Source organism: Labeo rohita, chromosome 8 (genome assembly GCF_022985175.1).
Source record: "Labeo rohita strain BAU-BD-2019 chromosome 8, IGBB_LRoh.1.0, whole genome shotgun sequence".
Taxonomy (NCBI): Eukaryota; Metazoa; Chordata; class Actinopteri; order Cypriniformes; family Cyprinidae; genus Labeo; species Labeo rohita.
Genome location: NC_066876.1, coordinates 1,410,399 through 1,429,027, shown reverse-complemented (window position 1 = coordinate 1,429,027; position 18,629 = coordinate 1,410,399). Strand labels below are relative to the sequence as shown.

At 37.3% G+C, this 18,629-nt stretch overlaps 2 protein-coding genes across 2 annotated transcripts in view; both read left to right on the top strand.

Annotated features, from left to right (window-relative positions):
• The first annotated feature begins 3,691 nt into the window (after nucleotides 1–3,691).
• Nucleotides 3,692–8,981, top strand: ubiad1 (UbiA prenyltransferase domain containing 1). Its single transcript, XM_051117790.1, has 3 exons — nucleotides 3,692–3,905; nucleotides 5,376–5,973; nucleotides 7,839–8,981. Exons 2-3 carry the CDS (start codon nucleotides 5,421–5,423, stop codon nucleotides 8,324–8,326), a joined length of 1,041 nt encoding a protein of 346 aa, XP_050973747.1. The 5' UTR covers nucleotides 3,692–3,905; nucleotides 5,376–5,420; the 3' UTR covers nucleotides 8,327–8,981.
• A 1,667-nt stretch (nucleotides 8,982–10,648) lies between these two features.
• Nucleotides 10,649–18,629, top strand: part of mib2 (MIB E3 ubiquitin protein ligase 2) — a 68,917-nt gene continuing 60,936 nt past the window's right edge. Inside the window, exon 1 of the mRNA XM_051117759.1 lies at nucleotides 10,649–10,960. Within this exon, the coding sequence (XP_050973716.1) occupies nucleotides 10,948–10,960 (13 nt within the window). The 5' untranslated portion in view covers nucleotides 10,649–10,947. The remainder of the gene's footprint in view (nucleotides 10,961–18,629) is intronic.

Here is an 18,629-nt window from a genome sequence, read left to right as displayed (position 1 = left end):
CGTTGTACCTTTTTGTTTGTAAACAGCGTTTGACTTACTTGCACTTTCTTAGTCTTGCGCATTCGCTTTGTAAACACTGGGTCTGTAGTTCCGCCTACGCTCCACGTGACCGTTTGACGTGATTCAGCAGTACGTAGTGTCATGGACGCGCAACCCAGAGCTTGTGACATGAGCTTTTGTGCTTAAGAAGTATACTTTTTTTTTTTTTCAGAAAAATAACTGATCGGTTCACTTGATAAGACCCTTCTTCCTCGGCTGGGATCGTTTAGAGCCTTTGAAGCTGCATTTAAACTACATTTTGGAAGTTCAAACTCTGGCCATCAATGAAGTCCATCATATGGAGAAAAATGCTGAAGTGTTTTCCTCAAAAAACATAATTTCTTCACGACTGAAGACAGAAAGACATGAACATCTTGGATGACAAGTAAATTATTTGTAAATTGTTGTTCTGGAAGTGGACTTCTCCTTTAAAGGTTCTTCATGGAACTATAGATATCAATACAAAGTGTGTCAAGATTTTTATTCAACTAATGAATGTTTAACTAATAGAACAATCAAACAATACAGCATTTGATTTTCTGAAAATTACTTTCCCTGCCAAAAGAGAAGCATAGACATTTTACAAAATACAGTGTGTGCAATGAGTATTAATGTTATATATTTGATAAGTACCAAATACTCTTCAAAAAAAATAAATAAATAAATTGAGTATATTTCTAGAGTTATAGAAAATTAATATAGACACCAACACCAGACCCTACAGCAAAATTAAAACTTACTTAGATTAATATTACTTAATACTTAGATTAATATTACTTAATACTTAGATTAATACTTAATCTGTTTCAGTACCATGTTTAAGACCATCAGCGGGGCAAAGTAGTGCTGGTGAAACACAGAAACAACTGATCAGAGATACGGGTGAACCCTGTCAACAGAGATGAACTGTGGAGTATATGTAAGTCCAGAAATGATAGATGTGGTCAGATCTGTTCTAGCTTGAGATCTAGAATAGATTAAATCCATAGATCAGAGTTTTCTTGGTATCGTTGTCCATGTGTTTTTGTGTTCACCACAACACTCTCCCCAGCCGATTGTCATAAATATGGCAGATGAGCAGAAAAACACACATGACTGAAACAGAACAATAAATGACTCATAGACTACAGTAAACTGCCAAAAGTTCACTGAGCACAACACACATGACACTATTACAGTGATGATAATGTCACAATCTTCCGGTCAAAGGCCCTTTAACCCAATAGAGCTGAACAGTGTTGAGAAAGGCCAGTAGAAGTAAAAACACTGGTTTGTTTCAGCTCATCACATACAGCAGCTTTATGACTAATATTGGTATAATGATGAATGTTACAATGATTACATATATTGATATTCTAATCTATAAACAATCTTTGGGTGGCAAAACAGGCTCATCAAGTAGCTTCCTCTCAAACTGCTGATTTGACACTGGTTGCATTGTACTGCTGTGCTGTACTGTAGTGGGAATGAAACGAGTAAAGAAACAGTCTACTGTCATTTTTATTTGTATTGTTCCTTAAAATGTACCTAAATGTGTTAAGCTGTTAATTAAAGAAAATTACAAAATTACATTTTTTTTTTTAATTATGACCTAATTATAATTATTTTATTTTTTAATGTTATATTTTCTGTTGTGTCGGTTTTACGATACAAAAATCACATACAGTTTTCTTAACTTTATTAAATTATTTATATTAATATTTGAGATATTAGTCACACACACATTTATTTATATTAAATGTAAACACAACTGGACTTAGACCACAACTGACTGAAAAATGTTTGAATGCTTCAGACTGGTTTAGTAAACATAAACGAATGTTTTGTTTTGTTTAAAGTGCTAGTTTACCCCAAAATGAAAATACTGTCACCAGGTTTGTTGTTCCAAACCTGCATGAACTCTCTTTCTTTTGTAGAACATAAAATACTTCTTTACTTCTTCATTTCTTCTTTTACGTTCCACAGAGGAAAGAAAGTCATGAAACGCTTTTCACCTGTGCAGATATTCCTACATTATTACTGAAAAACATAAATATTTGACAAACACAAACAAATGAGGATGAGATTGGTTTAACTCTCGCAGCGTCTAAGTAAAATGGATTGAATGTCCAGCACTGCTAGACGTTATGTTAGCTACTGAAAGAGCTGCATCCCATGGTTTTGAAGGGATCATCACAGAATTTCATCATTCTGACTGTCTGACTTTACCTTATTTACTGGACTAAAAATGTCTTCTTCTGTTGAATTTATTGATGGCTGGCAAACCAGCTATGGTGCATTTCTGCCATCTACTGGGATGGAGTGTGAAGCGTTGATGTAGAAGGAAGAAAATCTTCTAATCAAACTTATTTTCTTTAGATAATCTAATAAAGCTGGTTCAGTTATTTTTATTAAGTTCTGTAATGTTAACCTTTTTATTCCTACAGAGACAGCCTTCTCCGAGCTGAGATCTTATTATAACCATTGCATTTGGAAGAAAGTGTTATTTGTATCTTTAAAAAAAAGGTCCTATGTGAGGGCGACCATCTCTTCTTTTGCCATGAACTATTCTCACTTCTTCTCCCTGCTTCCTTATGTCTTCACTTTCCTTCCTGTGTCTGTTTTCAGTTACCCCTTGATTTCTGCTTTGAAATATATTCTTGAGTACTTTAGAGCCTGTTTTTGCAATCTCACTACTTCATTTCTCTTATCCCCCACACAAGCTAAAAAGATTACTTTTTTATGCTAACAAAAGTCTGAAGTCAGATTTTTAAGTTTGCAGGGCTACATAAGAACCTGAGCAAATAACCACATTTAGTAGATGAAGCTTTTCCACTTAAGGGGCAGTCGAAGTGCAGTCAGATTTGCTGAATGAATTTTTAGTGATTCTTTTAGCTAGTCAAGCAGAGAAATGCATGCCTCGCTTTCTGGATCCTTGAGTCATCAGTATATATTAGATTGATATATTAGCAGATATACACATACGATGCAATCTATTGTAGATCTTATTATAGTACCATAGATTCTCTTTAAAGAGGACTGATTACCCTCCAAATCAGTCCCAGCCAAAGACTGGAGTACATTAAAATGACAATAACAATTCTGTCACCATTTATTCACCTTCAGTTGACAGTAGTCATTGACTCCCATAGTATGGAAAAACACCTATGGAAGTCAAAGGCTACGGACAACTGTCTGTTTACCTGCATTCTTCATAATATCTTCTTTTATGTTCAGCAGAAACTCTTTTCAAACAATGTGAAAGTGAACAAATGATGACAAAACTTTTGGGGGAAATTAATTCTCCTTCATTTGTCTACTATATTTAGCAAATTTTATTTTTAGACCTTAGACTCCATACATCCAGAAACTAGATTTCTGAAACTTGTTCCAATACCTGATTACAACCTCAGATTAATTTTTTTAAAAATATTTTTTCATTGAAAAAGTAGTTCTACGTAGAGAATCTGAATCTTCATTAATTTATTAACTGCTTTCTGCGTTCTTTGCTTTACCTTCTTACTATTTCTTCTCGTCCACAACACTCCATCGTCGGCATATACATATTTTCCTATCCCTGTTCCAACTTTACAAAAAAAAAAAAAAAATCCTCAGAGAAGTTTCTTAAGCGCGTTTGTGTGCACCGAACGGGGCGGAACTGAATATGCTGCGCCGTGTTTCCGTCCGTGCCGTTCACGCGGTTGCGCTCTGAGGTGCTGGACGGAAATGGCGATGTGTGTCAGTTAATGTTGCTAATGTCGTTTAAAGATCCTCTCGACTGGCGCGCTGCTGCTCGGACCCTGCGGGCATTTCTGTGAAGGCCACGGCACGATGCGTGAGCGGCTCGTGGAGTAACTCGGTGCTCTGGTGAAGTGTGTGTGGAGCAGGTATGATCCTGACAGACACTTTGATAATCTCTGATAATCTCTCTAACTAGCATTAGCCTTTAGCAGCCTGACCATCATGAGTGAAACATGAGAGAGAAACGCTTTATTGTGTTGTCACACGGAGTTTGAATGTGTGTGTGTGTGTGTGACAGATGAATGTAGAGAGAGAGAGTGTGAGTGTGTGTGCGTGTGCGCGCAGCAGCTGCTCGTGTCATGAGTGATGATGAGCAGATCAACAGGTGAGCTCATACCTGCACAGCTCAGTCACCTAATGACCCTTTCATGACTGCTCTGCTGCAGGATCATGCTGTAGAAAATACTGTTCATACAGGCTACAGTCAAACCAGCTACTCCAGCTGAAGTGTGGTGCAGCTGTCCAGAAAGATGTAGTATTGTGTTTAGTGTTGAAAAATAAGAAAGATCCACTGGATCAAAATGTACCAAAGCAAATCTTTCATTTAGTTTATTGTGGTTTTTAGCTTATATCATTGCACATGTTCTAAAACATGCTTTTTGGTATTCGCCCTTGTATTTGTGAAGGGCATAGTGAAAAATGCTGTTCACCTGGACCATTTACACAGTTGTTAATATTGTAAATTAAAGGTTTTATATTTAATTTTTTTTTTTTTTTTGAAAATAGCGTTTATAACACTAAATAAACTTTGTGTTGTATTACACTGGCATTAAATGACACACGCAAAAATAAACTGCAGTTTTTTTTAATACAACAGGCCGTAATCTACTTTTCCTTTATCACTTTAAACATTTCTAATTATTTTTCCTTTTTTTGGAAACACTGTTGTGTTTTGCAATTGGAGCAAATAGTGTTAAAATCATGTTTCCCATTCGCCGCTATCAAGTATAACAGTCGGCTCTGGACGTTAAGCCATTTCCTTTAAGCCATTCACATTATTTTTTTTTCTTTTTTAAATAATTGTTTAACAGCTGAATTTATGGTGGAAAACATCATTACCCATGATACTGTGCAGAAAAGTCGTGGCCTCTTTAGCCCCACCCACTTCCATGAAGCATATGATGTGCAAATTTTGCAACAAACTTAAAATATTGTTTCTGTAATTAAATCAACAACTTTAAATAAATAGTTTTATTTTTCTCCATTGTTTCTAATTCAGTTATATATTTTGAAATGCTTCATGGGATTATAGTTTGTTTTCTTAATTAAATCTGTCAGCTACACACTACTGAACTTTTGTCAAATACTGTTTAGTTTCAAACCACAGTCTGGCATGTTGTGATTCTCCTCATAGCTGGTTGGTTTGATTCATGGCTTATAACACTTTTATGAAAACTTTTGAAAAAAATCCCTATGGGAAGAATGAATGGGAATAATATGTGCAAAGGAACTTATTATTTTCTGACGACTTTTGCTTGGAAATTGCTTTGGCTCTTCTGTTGCTGGTGTCATTGTTTGTTGTCCTCATCATATTTTTTTGTTGTGTGATTCCACAGCTGCATCCTCTGATCTCTCTGAAGCGCTCATAGATTGAGGTAACTATGGCCTCCAGCCTGAAGCAGACCGGCGGAGAGACCTACATGCTTTCTGGCTCTAACGGACTGAATGGAACAAAGTCGTCGGGAGTCCCAGCTGCCGAGCGTAAGCACGGGAGCCGGCTGTCCCACGTGGCCCGGATGGCTCTGGACGTGCAGGGCAAATGCGCGGCGTACGTGTTGGCCTTGAGGCCGTGGAGTTTCAGCGCCTCCCTCACCCCCGTGGCTCTGGGCAGCGCTCTGGCCTACAAGCTGGAAGGCTCGGTGGACCTGCTCATTCTCCTGGTGTGCGCCGTGGCGGTTTTGGTGGTCCACGGAGCGGGAAACTTGGTGAACACCTACTATGATTTCTCGAAGGGAATCGATCATAAGAAGAGCGACGACAGGACTTTGGTGGATCAGATCCTGAAGCCACAGGACGTGGTGATGTTTGGAGCTGCGCTGTACTCGGCGGGATGTCTCTGTGCCACTCTGCTGTTCTTCCTGTCCACACTAAAACTAGAGCATCTAGCTCTCATTTACTTTGGAGGACTGTCAAGCTCTTTTTTATACACTGGAGGTGAATATGCTGATTGGTTTTCATGCATATGTTGAGGCTAAGTTTTGTTGGTGATACAAAGTTACAAAACATGCTGGATATTAGGGGTCGGAAACAATTCACATATGAATTGCAGTTCTGTCTTCTACTGATTTAAATTGAGTCACACAGGTCATAAATCAACTGTGAGAGCAGTGTAGCACACACTTCTACACACTTTTACTTTGCAAAAACACGTCTTGAGTACATGCCAACAGAAATAGCTCCATACAAAGCCATTTTTGAACAACGAAGTGTTTCTGCATAGAATTAATCTGCATTTCTGAGTCAGTCGGGTGAGTCAGTGATTCAATGGCACATTTATAAATACAGTAAATAAGCTCTGATAAATACCATAGCTCAGTGCTCTTCACACTAGTCTCTAACAGCACTCACGTGCCCTGAAATTGTGCATTGTTGAGGAAAACTTTAGAGTGCAAGTTAAGTTAATTAGAAATTACATATAATTTGCTAGTAAAATGTAAAGTTGCACACATTTTCTAAAACAATGGCAATTGCTTATCATTTAATTAGAAGCACCACAATTAAACTATCGTCTGTACCATACTATACTTAACTCTTCAAAAATCATGTTTTTTTTTTCATTGTGCATTCTCAATCAGACTGCAGTTGGGTTATTTTGATCAAGTAAAAATAACTTAAATACAGCTAACTAACAATAAAAACATAACATGATAAAAAAAAAAAAAACATGATTTTTGAATATAAAAAAAAAGCTTTTCTGTTTTTGCAAATAAACGCTTCAAATATTGTTAAAGTGTGTCCCAGAGGATCATCAAATACTGAAAACTCATCATGTAAGTGATCAAGTGCAAATACTTGCAAGTCTGTGTATTGGGACAGGCCCAGTAAATCAGGCATTTTAAACAAATCATTTCTCATGTCTAGTTTCATACAATTTAATTTTTAAATAATTTCATAATTTAATTTTCATAAGTGTCATTTTTAAAAGTATAATCTCAAAGTATTTTCAGTGTAAATGCATTTATGTCACCTTCGAACTGCATCAGACAGTCTGTGTAAATGTAGTTGTAAATGCCACTTCAGATGCAGTTTTCTGTGGCACTTTTGCAGTGCAAAGATGGATTTTATTTGATGATTTCATTAGTTTGGGAATAGCTCTATATTGTATTATTATTCGAATTGAATTTGATGAAATGTATGAATTTGACATAAGATGACCCACACATTTAATGTTAAGGTTAAGGTTAGAGGAAAACAGTACACATGCTGTCATCAGAAAATGAAAGCTGCAGAACTAAGGAGTTTTACTGTATTGAATGAAGATAGAATTTAATTTTTAAAATTTGTTTGATGTATTGAAGTGGTCAACTATGTGCATCAAATAAGCATTGCTTTTTGGTCAAAATCTAACTGAAAAACAGGAAGAAATGCAAGAGGACCCTTTAAAGTTTAATAGACTGTATAATATCAAAAGGCTAAATATTATAGCATTTTTTTCAACCTTTTATATATATATATATATATATATATATATATATATATATATATATATATATATATATGTATATCTTTATTTATTTATTTATAATAAAATATTACCCAATCTTATTTGAGGTTCTGCTGAATTCAGGTGTTGTTTGTTTTCAGTAACACCTTATTTTAAGGACTAATTCTCACTGTTAACTAGTTGCTTATTAGCATGCGTAACACTAGGATATTGGCAGTTTATTAGTAGTCATAAAGCACATTTTATGCTTTATTCTGAATGACCATGTTTTAGATATCTTAATCTCATTAGTCATTTTTCACTAACGTAATGAGTTCATACTGTTTCCTCACATGTTCTTGTGTTTTAATCGCAGGCATCGGACTGAAGTACGTGGCTCTGGGAGACGTGGTCATCCTCATCACCTTCGGTCCTCTGGCCGTCATGTTCGCTCACGCGGTGCAGGTGGGTTACCTGTCGGTGCTGCCGCTGGTCTACGCCGTGCCGCTGGCGCTCAACACCGAGGCCATCCTGCACAGCAACAACACCCGAGACATGGACTCGGACAAGCAGGCGGGAATCGTCACCCTGGCCATCCTGGTGGGGCCCACGCTCTCCTACGTCATCTACAACCTCCTGCTGTTCGTACCCTACCTGCTCTTCTGTATCTTAGCCACGCGCTACACCATTAGCATGGCTCTTCCGCTGCTGACGCTGCCCATGGCCTTTCCTCTGGAGAGGCAGTTTCGCCGGCAGTGTTACGCCAAGATCCCTCAAAAGACTGCCAAGCTCAATCTGCTCATGGGACTCTTCTATGTTTTTGGGATTATTTTGGCACCGCAGGGTAGTCTGCCGTTATTGTGAAAGAACTTTTTGTTTTTTCTTTTAAAACTTTTTGTTTGTTTTAAACAACTCTAGATACTTTTGTATTTATAGCGGCGATGCTAATGGCGAGTTCAGAGACTTTAATTTATTGTTGTTAATTTATGTTTTGGGAGCGGGTGAGTGCCCTCGGTACATAGGCTGTCCAGGACATCAGTATTGTCAAAACAGACCAGTCTGGAGACGAAGAAGCCGATTATATACAGTATATATACATATATAAAATTTACGGTTTACTAGTGAACTAAAGAATTTCAGACCTTTCTTGTTATTTCATGTTTTTGTAAACATGAGTATAGATCATTTTTTAATGATGTTTTTGATTGTACGTTTTATAAATCCAGAAAATCATCTTCCATGTCTGCTCTGTTTTGCCTAAAAGAAACGGCGTCCCAGCGTGGTGTTCAGTTGGGGAGTATTTTCATGAGGGAAGCTTAGCGTTAAATCTTTCTTTAGTTATACTGCCATTGACTTTGATGGGTTTTGCCAAATCAATCACCTTCAAGTCCTGAATCTACAAGAACGGAGTAGTTGAATAGTAAAGCTTCTCAGCTGGATCTTATGTGTAGACGGCGTCACAGGACATATTTCAATGCCACATTTTTTTCCTTTCCAAATAAAAGCTATTCTAAACTAAGCTATTCTAACTATGTTTTCATTCATTCCACTGTACGTTTTCCACCTTGACACAGTGAGGACATTACGGATTACCAAGGTAGCAAGAATTGGAAATTTGAGCTCAGCTTGTCATGCTTTTTAAGCGCACGAGTCAAACGCCTGCTGCCCAAGGTGAGCACAATTTCAATACTTATCTTCTGATAGTAATACACGTATATTAATACAGTGATTTTAAAATGCAATCCATGCGTCTGGTTTTCAAATAAGTAGCATGACCTTACAGTATTTATGGACAATACAAGTTTGAAAATGTGTAGTAGTGTAGTAATTCTGACAGTAGAATTACAGAGATACATGTGTAATAGTAATATACAACTTCTGTCCATATATCGCTTTGGTTTTTCTGTTTTGCCCATCAGTGTTTAAGAAGCAAATGAATTGGAAATGTTTATGCCTGCACACACATCTCCCAGCATCAATAAAGTTTAATCAGGTTTTAAGTTACATAATATTGATGAATCGCTATCCTGGGTAGCAGTGAGAGGAAACGGCTGTGAAAATCACATCAGGCTGTTTTCCTGATTGTATGAAACATTTGGAAACGACAATCTAGTAAGTGTTACTTTTTAATGCTATTTTGTGTCTTTTAGTGTGATGCAATATGACATCTTTGGTTAAATCTATAGTATTGTGACTACTGGCCTATGCACATGACATGCTTAATAATGAAGACTTCATAACAGCGTCACAAAAGTGAAATGACACTGTGTGTGCTGGTTTTCAAGAGAAGAATGACCATCTCTGTGTGAAAACCCGTGTCCAAATCAGTGACCCAGAGCTTCTATTAAGAATAAAAAATGTTTTCATCAACAGATGGACCATGGAAAGCCTTCATCCTGCTATAAAACAACTGCATTTTCTCCAGATGTAACAAATAAGTAAAAGTCAGTAATGGATATAAATGACAGCTTTTGCTGAAACTGAAGTTTACTTGCCCTAGGCTACTTTGCTTTATAAATTTACGTTGGATTGACAAACCTGACACATAATTATAATTGGTAATGTACTAAACTAACTAAAAGGACATATGCCAATGCTAGGAATGATCACAGACAAACAGACAGACAGGTAGACAGACACAAACTATTGCATTAACAACTGTTAATGCATGCAGGCTTGCTGTAAAGCGCGCTTTGAGATCATAGAGAATGTCTGTAAAAGCCTAAAATAATAAATTGAACATCACTTGATATTATTTATAAAGTGTGAAGCACAGGGATCTGTGATTGGTGTAGCATGTGGCGTTACAACAAGATGGCTCACGAGGACCATAGTGGGGAGCGCAATCTCGGTTTTGGAAAATATTCGCGCATGCGCACTGTCCAGTTTCAATTCGAGAAATCACTCATTAAGTATGTTTACGTGCCCCAGAAGTTCTACGTATCCGGCTTCTTAAAGACAATCATTTAAACCAAAAGCATTCATTTAATGAGTCAGCAGAGCTGTACCCCGCGAGTCATTACAAATCCAACTACGGCGAAGGACGACCTCATGAATATGAATGAGCGTTGCTTGGTAACCTCTCTGAAGCGTCACCTTATTAATATTCAAGAGCCGATCCTTGGCCGTAGTAAGCTTCGTAAATTTGCATAGCGCTCAGGGAAGCGGCAGCGGTGACGCCGCGGAGCGTGGGCGTGTCCAGCCGAACCCACTGCTGCTAGCTGCACTAGCGCGCTTCTGTTTTGATTTCCGTCTGCCAAGACGATGGTGTATCGTTGCTGTCTTTTTCGCTTTTCGTCTGGGATTATCTGAAAGCGCACCGGGCAGACGCTTCGCGGAAGGTTCGTGAAGCTCCGGGCTGATGGATGTTCAGTGACGCGCGCTGACACATGCGCGTCCTTCGCAGCGCAGCGCTGGAATAATCGCCCGTAAGCCTGTATAAGCACATTAATCGGTGGGCCGGTGAAGTTTTCGCGGAAGCATTAATGTTGTCGACAGGTAAGCATGCACGGCATGACACGAGCCGATCCACGCGCTGAGCTGCGTGTGTGTTTTGGGCGACGTCGGCTTCACATAACGGCAGTTACGCGGGGCTGTCGCGGCCGTGGACCCCGTTTTCTTCTTTTGTTTGAATATTCATATTCATTTGCATGTTTTGCTTCTAAAGGGAATTATGAAACACGTACCTATTGATTATGTCTCGCACAGTCGGCTAATAAACAATCAATACACTCAGTAAACGAGTGTGTGCCACAAGAGCAGTCGTGCGTCTCTGCTAATAATAAACACACAGGACAATATGTGGAAACAAACGCACGAACGTCTGTTTTTAATGTTAGAGGTGTTTGATGTTTACTTTAAATATTTATTGTAAATTGTTTATTTGTGCAGTGTACGTTTATAGCTCCCTTATAGAAAGTACTGTGGCGTTACCATGGTGTAGTGAGGGTAATAACATGGTATTTTCACATATTCACAGATTGCATTCACTTGATACTCCAAGTTGTCTCAAATAATACCATGGTACATGTGCAAAAGACATGGTATTATGAAGAGACATGTCCAAAAACAATGCTGCTTTCGTTGTTTATTATTAAACTTGTTTGTGCATATCTTACCTGAAGCACAGTAGAGTGATGCTGTCAGATGGACATGGCAGTGAAGGCACTAAAGTTGATAACTGAAAGTGGGAAAAGCCAAAAGCCTTTCTGTTACGATGACGCAACGTCAAAAACATGGTAATATCAGGGTAGTTTTGTGTACAGTGATGTCTGTTTAATTTTGATTCCTCACAAGCATTTGTGGAAAGGGTAGCAGGTTTATTTCGAAGGTCAGCGAGGCTGTTTTTTTCAGTTGGTCAGCTAACAAAGAAGTTGACGAATCAGAGACAATATGTGCCAATGTGATGCAGATTCAGTCCTGTGACAACACTTCTGTGCCCTTCACTGAGTGTGTGTATTTGCTGTAGTAGATACAGACCTTTCATTTCTGTTTTGCGTCCTAACATTTCATGTTACACTGAATATAGCTGATGAGTATTTTAGATGCTCATGCATTAACCCACATATTTGCTTTTACGGTTGAGCTGTAGACAGAGACAGACATGATGTAGCTACATAGGTTTATATTTGAATTCAGTATTTTGCTTGTTTTCCGTTGGCCATCACCCAACACAGTAGAAGAATTGTGTATTGTTTATTTCAACTTACTATTACTATGAGCTGCATGGACCCAACGATATGCAAACTAACAGGCTGTCAGAGGGATTAGCAAGAGGAAACTGCTTTTTAGTATGTTCTCCTATATAGAGGAGACTTTATCATCATTCACATCAGAACTTCTGGCCTCACCAGTGAACTGGGTCATATTTTACTGCCCATCACAGTGTCTTCTGTGAGTCAGAGCCGTTCCCACAGCAGGCTAACGCTGCCTTTGACCATCGCAGGTCGACTCAAAGTCTGCATTTTCTCCAAGCGTAGTGTTGGTGACTCAGCGATGGGAGTCGTAATTCAACTGAACAACTCCATTAGTGATTCTGTCAGTGTTTTAGAAAAGCATCCCTCCAAATGTATAAATCTATTATATAAACAGAAACTATACTGGGGTGCAAAAAGCAGACACATTTGTCAGGTTTTGTCAAATCGCTGTAATGCTTTCCAATGATTAATTGTGATTAATTGTGTCCAAAAGAAACGTTTTTGTTTACATAACACACACGCATGTATATTTAAAAAAAAATGTTTATATATTAAAAATATTTATATATCAATTATATGAATATAAATATATACAGGTAAATACATGTAAATATTTTCAGCATATATACTGAATGTGTGTGTATTTATACATATTAAATATACACAGTATAAGCACATATATTATGTAAACAAAAACGTTCATTTTGGATGCGATTAATCGTGACACCACTAAATCACTGTGTTGTTGGTCAGTAGTGCTGTGCAATGATTAATCGCATCCAAAAAAAAGTTTTTTTAACCTAATATATGTGTGTGTTTATTATCTACATATAGATACACACACATACAGTTTCTATTTTGAAAATATTTACATGTATACATTTTTATTGATATAATTAATATTATATATAAATGTTTAATACAAAAACATAATTTTTCCTAAATTTATCCATGCATGTCTGTGTATTTTTATATAATAAATATACACAGTACACACACATGTATTATGTAAACAAAACTTTTATTTTGGATGCGATTAATCATTGCACAGCACTGTAGTGGTCAGTCCTTGTTTTTGCTAATTAAACATGTTGAATCGGTGTTTGTCAGGTTGTGGAGTGTCTTAGAAGTGTTGTAGTGTAATCCGTAGGCTGTCAGTGTGTTGTGTATCTGTTAGTACTGTGTACAGGGTTCCCACAGATCCTTGAAATACTTGAAAGTTTGTGAATCTTAAAAAAAAAAATTCAAGGCCCTGGAAAGTTTTTGAAAATAAACATAGATACAGGTCCTTGAAAGTGCTTGAATTTATTTTGTGCAAGACGTTTTCTGGAAAAAATTCCATATTATTCCCTCCGGTCCACTAATGTGTTATTTTACCAACACTTCGTAGCCTATGCATAATAGCTTGCTTGATTTTTGTTCGTTTTGCGCATTTACGTGTTACGTGTTACGTGAGCCTTAAGACTTTTCAATAAAATCCATGCAAAAGTTACACAGTATAGGATGTACCAAATATTCTTCAGGTTTGTGCAAAAGAGATTTAAGACAAATAGAATATCAGATCTCTATCATGTGCCCCCCCCCCCCCAAAAAAGCTTTTTTGTATAGTTGTGTTTAACACATGAAAACTGTAACAATGTATCTTACAAGGCAACACAATGTAAGCTTGCTCTCACCTGAAATGTGTCCCCACATTAAGTATTTGAATTTGAGGGTACTGGACCTGGAAATTCCTTGAAAGGTCCTTGAATTTGAAGTTAACCATGGTGTGGGAACCCTGTGTGTGAATTAGCCTGTACTTGCAACTTCTGTCATTCTGTGTTTTGCGTTCAGAGTATTTGCAAACAGAATCGCAGAGTTGTGTGGTTGAACTCCAGCTCTCACCCTGTGATTAGCAGCATAGTTTCTTGTTAGTATGACATGTTTACTTAAATAGATTTTTACCCAAATATGCAATTGTGCCAATGTGCTCAAGTGTCCTGAAGGAGAAAACCTGCGATTAAATCAAACATGTAAAAATAAAGCAAAACAACAGAGAACTAAAATGCCAAAGTAGTCCTCAGATTCCATGTTAGATATTTACAGTAGGGCCCTATGAAATCTGTTTTATTTTTTCCTAAATTCCATTGTTTTTTTTTAATTCTGTTTTCCGTTTTAATTTTTCTACACTGTTTTAATGGTTGAATTAAAAATATTAATCAAAAGCATGTCTAATTAACTGAAATCATAAAACGTACAGTTTAACAGCAGTTTATTAAAAGTTTAACAAAATTGCATTTTAAGGCCCTATGAAATCCATTTTCTGTTTTTTTTTTTTTTTTTTTTTTTTTTTTTTTTCCAAATTCAGTTTTATTTTTAACAAGTTCTTTGTTTTCCATTCATTTTCTGGATTCCATTTTAATGGTTTCATTAAATTGTAATAATCAAAAGCATGTCTAATTAATTGATTTTATAAAAAATGAATATATCATTTTATTTATTTCAGAACTGTGTTGTCTATTCTCTTTTTTTTTCTGGCGAATAAATTCTGGTAGATAATTTTTCCAGTAAATATCTGTTTAAAAATAATGTTTTAATAATAATTTTATTAGTAGTAGTATCATTACATTAAAGGATAAGTCCACTTCCAGAACAACAATTTACAAATAATTTACTCACCCCCTTGTCATCCAAGGAAAGAAATTATGGTTTTTGAGGAAAACATTTCAGGATTTCTTTCCATATAATGGACTTCAATTTTGCCCCGATTTGAACTTCCGAAATGCAGTTTAAATGTGGCTTCAAATGGCTCTAAACGATCCCAGCCGAGGAAAGACTGATAATTTCACTAGATAAGACCCTTCTTCCTTGGCTGGGATCGTTTAGAGACTGGGATCGTTTGAAGCCTCATTTAAACTACAGTTTGGAAGTTCAAAATCGGGACACCATATCAGTCCATTATATGGAGAAAAATGCTGAAATGTTTTCCTCAAAAAACAATTTCTTTACGACTGAAGAAAGAAAGACATGAACATCTTGGATGACAAGGGGGTGAGTACATTATTTGTAGATTGTTGTTCTGGAAGTGGACTTCTCCTTTAAGGAATATATTTCTGTCACAGTATCTTCAAGTTAAACCAAACTTTTATTTTGTACTTGTATATTGAAGCGGCAGAGGTTGAAAACTGCAAGCGTCACATGTGCTTCAGTATGTGTGTAGTAAACAAAATCAAACAAAGACACGCAGAACATGCAAGGTTCATATTTAAATAGTATTTTTACGGCTTAATATTAGCAGACACTAGTCTATATTATGTTTTAATTTAAGTGTACTGACCTACTTTTGATTTACTTACCTAAATTTGGTAAATTCTGTTACATTCTGCGTTAAACAGTAAGATTTCGCAATTCTGTCCATGTTTTTCCAAAATCGTTGAAATCATAGCAGCAATAATCTGACAAGAATTTGCTTAATTAGCAGAAGTAAGTACATGCATTGCGTCATTAACGGCGTTTTATTGTTGAACCAATGTGGATTGAATGACGAATATGCAACGTTGCTACAGTTTCGGGAAACAGTGGTGGCTAGCTAGTTAATTTCTCCAGTGATGCATGATTCTGTGGTAGTTATGCAGCAAGTTAGAATAATGAATGGGAAACGCACCCCATGTTTGATAAATGCTCATCGCACAGAAACTTGGTACCTTGGTTTATTTCATGGTAGATGGAAGAAAAGTTGTGAAATGGTTTAGTGATGACTCCAACCACTTTTGCCCAGTGCAGTAAAAAGAACGCCACATTACGGTCATTCATTATGAATCGGACTACACTAGTTGTGCAGTATGTTCGGTGCTGCATGCAACCAGCGATGAAGGTGTGCATGTAAGATGTGTTGTCTATTATTGTCATGGTATTAATTTGTGGTGCTCTCTTTCCCGCATATCTTTGCAGATTGCTAAATGCATTTGTCATCAACATTTTTATATCTGTAGCAACCTGGCATAATTGGTTTATGTTTCCAGAGCGGTAAGCTTTTGAAGCCAATAAGGAACCGGTTTTTCCAGCCCAGAATGGCCATTTCTCTGTATCTGCTCTGAATGGCTCTAGAAGGGCCTAGGAACCGTGTGTGTGTAAAAGGGGCCACAGACCCTGAGGTGGTCAGTGTATGGATGGATGAAGCAGATTGTGAGTATCTGCTGCATCACTCATCATCTGTTAATAAGAGTTCTGCACCAGTAGCGTGTCTGAGAATGCATCTGTGACAAGCTGCCGCTTAGCATTCTTTCCTTTGTTATCGACACCCACAGCAGCATGGTTTCGTCAAGCCTCACAGCCTTTTAAAAAGCAGTTCACCTAAAAATGAAGCTTGTCTTCACGTAACCTCATCACCGCTCTCAGGCAGCACGTAGATGTCTTTTGTGGCACTTTGAACTTATTTGACCATGTGAGTGTCTACAGTACTAAATGCATTTTTAATACCTCTGGAAGTGGTCACATGTGGAAAAGCCCCCATTTACACCTGTGTTTAACATTGTCAACTTGTGAACAGATGGATGAAAATGCATCTTAATACCACATGTAAAGAGGGCCCGAGTAATTCCAGACCTTTCTTTAGTAGTTGATGTAATCTGTCGAGAGGTTTCAGTCTCTATGCACTGAAAATCTTGCCATCATCTCTCAATGACTTCTTTCCCATCCGCTCATGAGCCCCACATCCGTAGGGTGTTGTTGTGTTCAGATTTAATGATGGGAATGTGTTGATGTTTGGTTTACAGTACTGGAGCCAATACACAAACCCTGGTAAATCAGCAGATTCAAGACGAGCGTTGCGCATGTGTAGCAGAGAATGATTTGAAGTAGGAGTCCAGAATAATGTCTGTGTAATGAGATTAGTGACTAGAGCGACTACAGATGGTTCAGAAGTAAGACATGTATTCTGCAGCTATATGCGTGATGTGACGAGATGCCTCAGAAACCCAGCGAATGACTCTTAGTCAGCAATACGTCCACTCTTCCTGGTGGATACGTGGACTAGTGGAAGGTTTCTGATAGTTTTCCATATTTTCATATATTCAAAATATTATGTGCACATTCTGGCATAATTTACATTAGTTATGTTTTCGTCAAACATTTGGTGTGTTCACAGTTAACTTTTCATTTCAGTGAGCGTCATATAAGTGTGATTTCTGCAACACATCAGTGCTGGTTTAAGCGTAGCGCACATGTGATCTGATAGATCAGCACGGAACAAGTGTTTATTTGTTCTGCGAGGTTGAAGATGTCACACTTATTTATGGTTTGATTGGTGGGATTTTTTTGAAGACTGTGAATGGTTTTGAAATGTACATCACCTTTTTTTTTTTTTAAAGGGGTCATTGGATGCAAACTTCACTTTTACATGTTGTTTGAACATTAATGTGTGTTGGCAGTGTATGTACAAATCTACCCTATAATGATAAAAATCCATGCAGTGGTTTTTAATTAATCTGTAAAATAATTTCTCAGATGCCTATCGCATCACACCAAAAGAGGCCGCTCCCATGATAGTTGATTGACATGAGTGTTTTATCTCAGATCAGCTGTAACAGTCTGACCTCCATTGTTTCGATGCTGGAGCAGGGATGTAAGTTAGACAAGAATATCTCCGATTGAGCGATTGATGTGTTGTGTTGCTGGATGTAATAATGAACATCCTGACATCTGAGCCGCTGAAGATGCTGTAGATTACGTTTGTTTATGAATTGAGTGTGCCTCCCGATCTACATAAATGCGTCTATGTTTGTGCCAATAATTTGTGAACCAACTTCACATACAGCAGAAGTGAGTATAAGGTTTTTTTTATGAATCTCTGCAGTTACCTTTCCTAATAACATACTAGTTTCGCAGCTAAACACGCTAAATGCGGCTAAAGTAAACAGGCTCGTCACTCCACAGAGAGAAGAGAGGGGCGGGGCGGGGCAGAGATCATTAGCATTTAAAGGAACAATCTCTGAGAATTGGGTTGCTTTTTGCAGAGCTGATTTTGGCAAGGTAAAAAGGGTGTTGTTTTACACAACCATTGAGAATTTTTAACCAAAGTATATTATAGATTTTTCATTAAGACCCTAAAGAATCAAGAACTAAAGAACTTGTTGAAAATGGGCATCCGATGACCCCTTTAAACGAAAACTGCTATTGTGCTTATGAAATGCAATACATGCGGAGTATGCAAAGATGAAAGTTTAGTCATTATTTACTCACCTGCATCCAGAAACAAAGAAAAAAACAGAGAGAGAAACTCAGAAGGTGAATTGTTTTTAGGAATTTAATCTTCTGGTTGTTTTTCATGTAATAAAAGTATATGAGGGCTTTATCTGTGAAGCTCTTAAATGTCAACAATTCAGCAGAAAATTCTCATCAGAGTGGTTCATGTGTCTAATTACAGTCTCCTAAAGTCTGAAGTCATTCGTTCAGCTATTCAGAACGGATTTGCCACAGCGTGAGAATAAAAA

Coding starts and splice junctions, on each gene's coding strand:
- ubiad1 (XM_051117790.1), top strand. CDS start 5,421: ATGGCCTCCAGCCTGAAGCAGACCGGCGGAGAGACCTACATGCTTTCT. Junction 5,974..7,838: donor CTCTTTTTTATACACTGGAG/GTGAATATGCTG, acceptor TTTTAATCGCAG/GCATCGGACTGAAGTACGTG.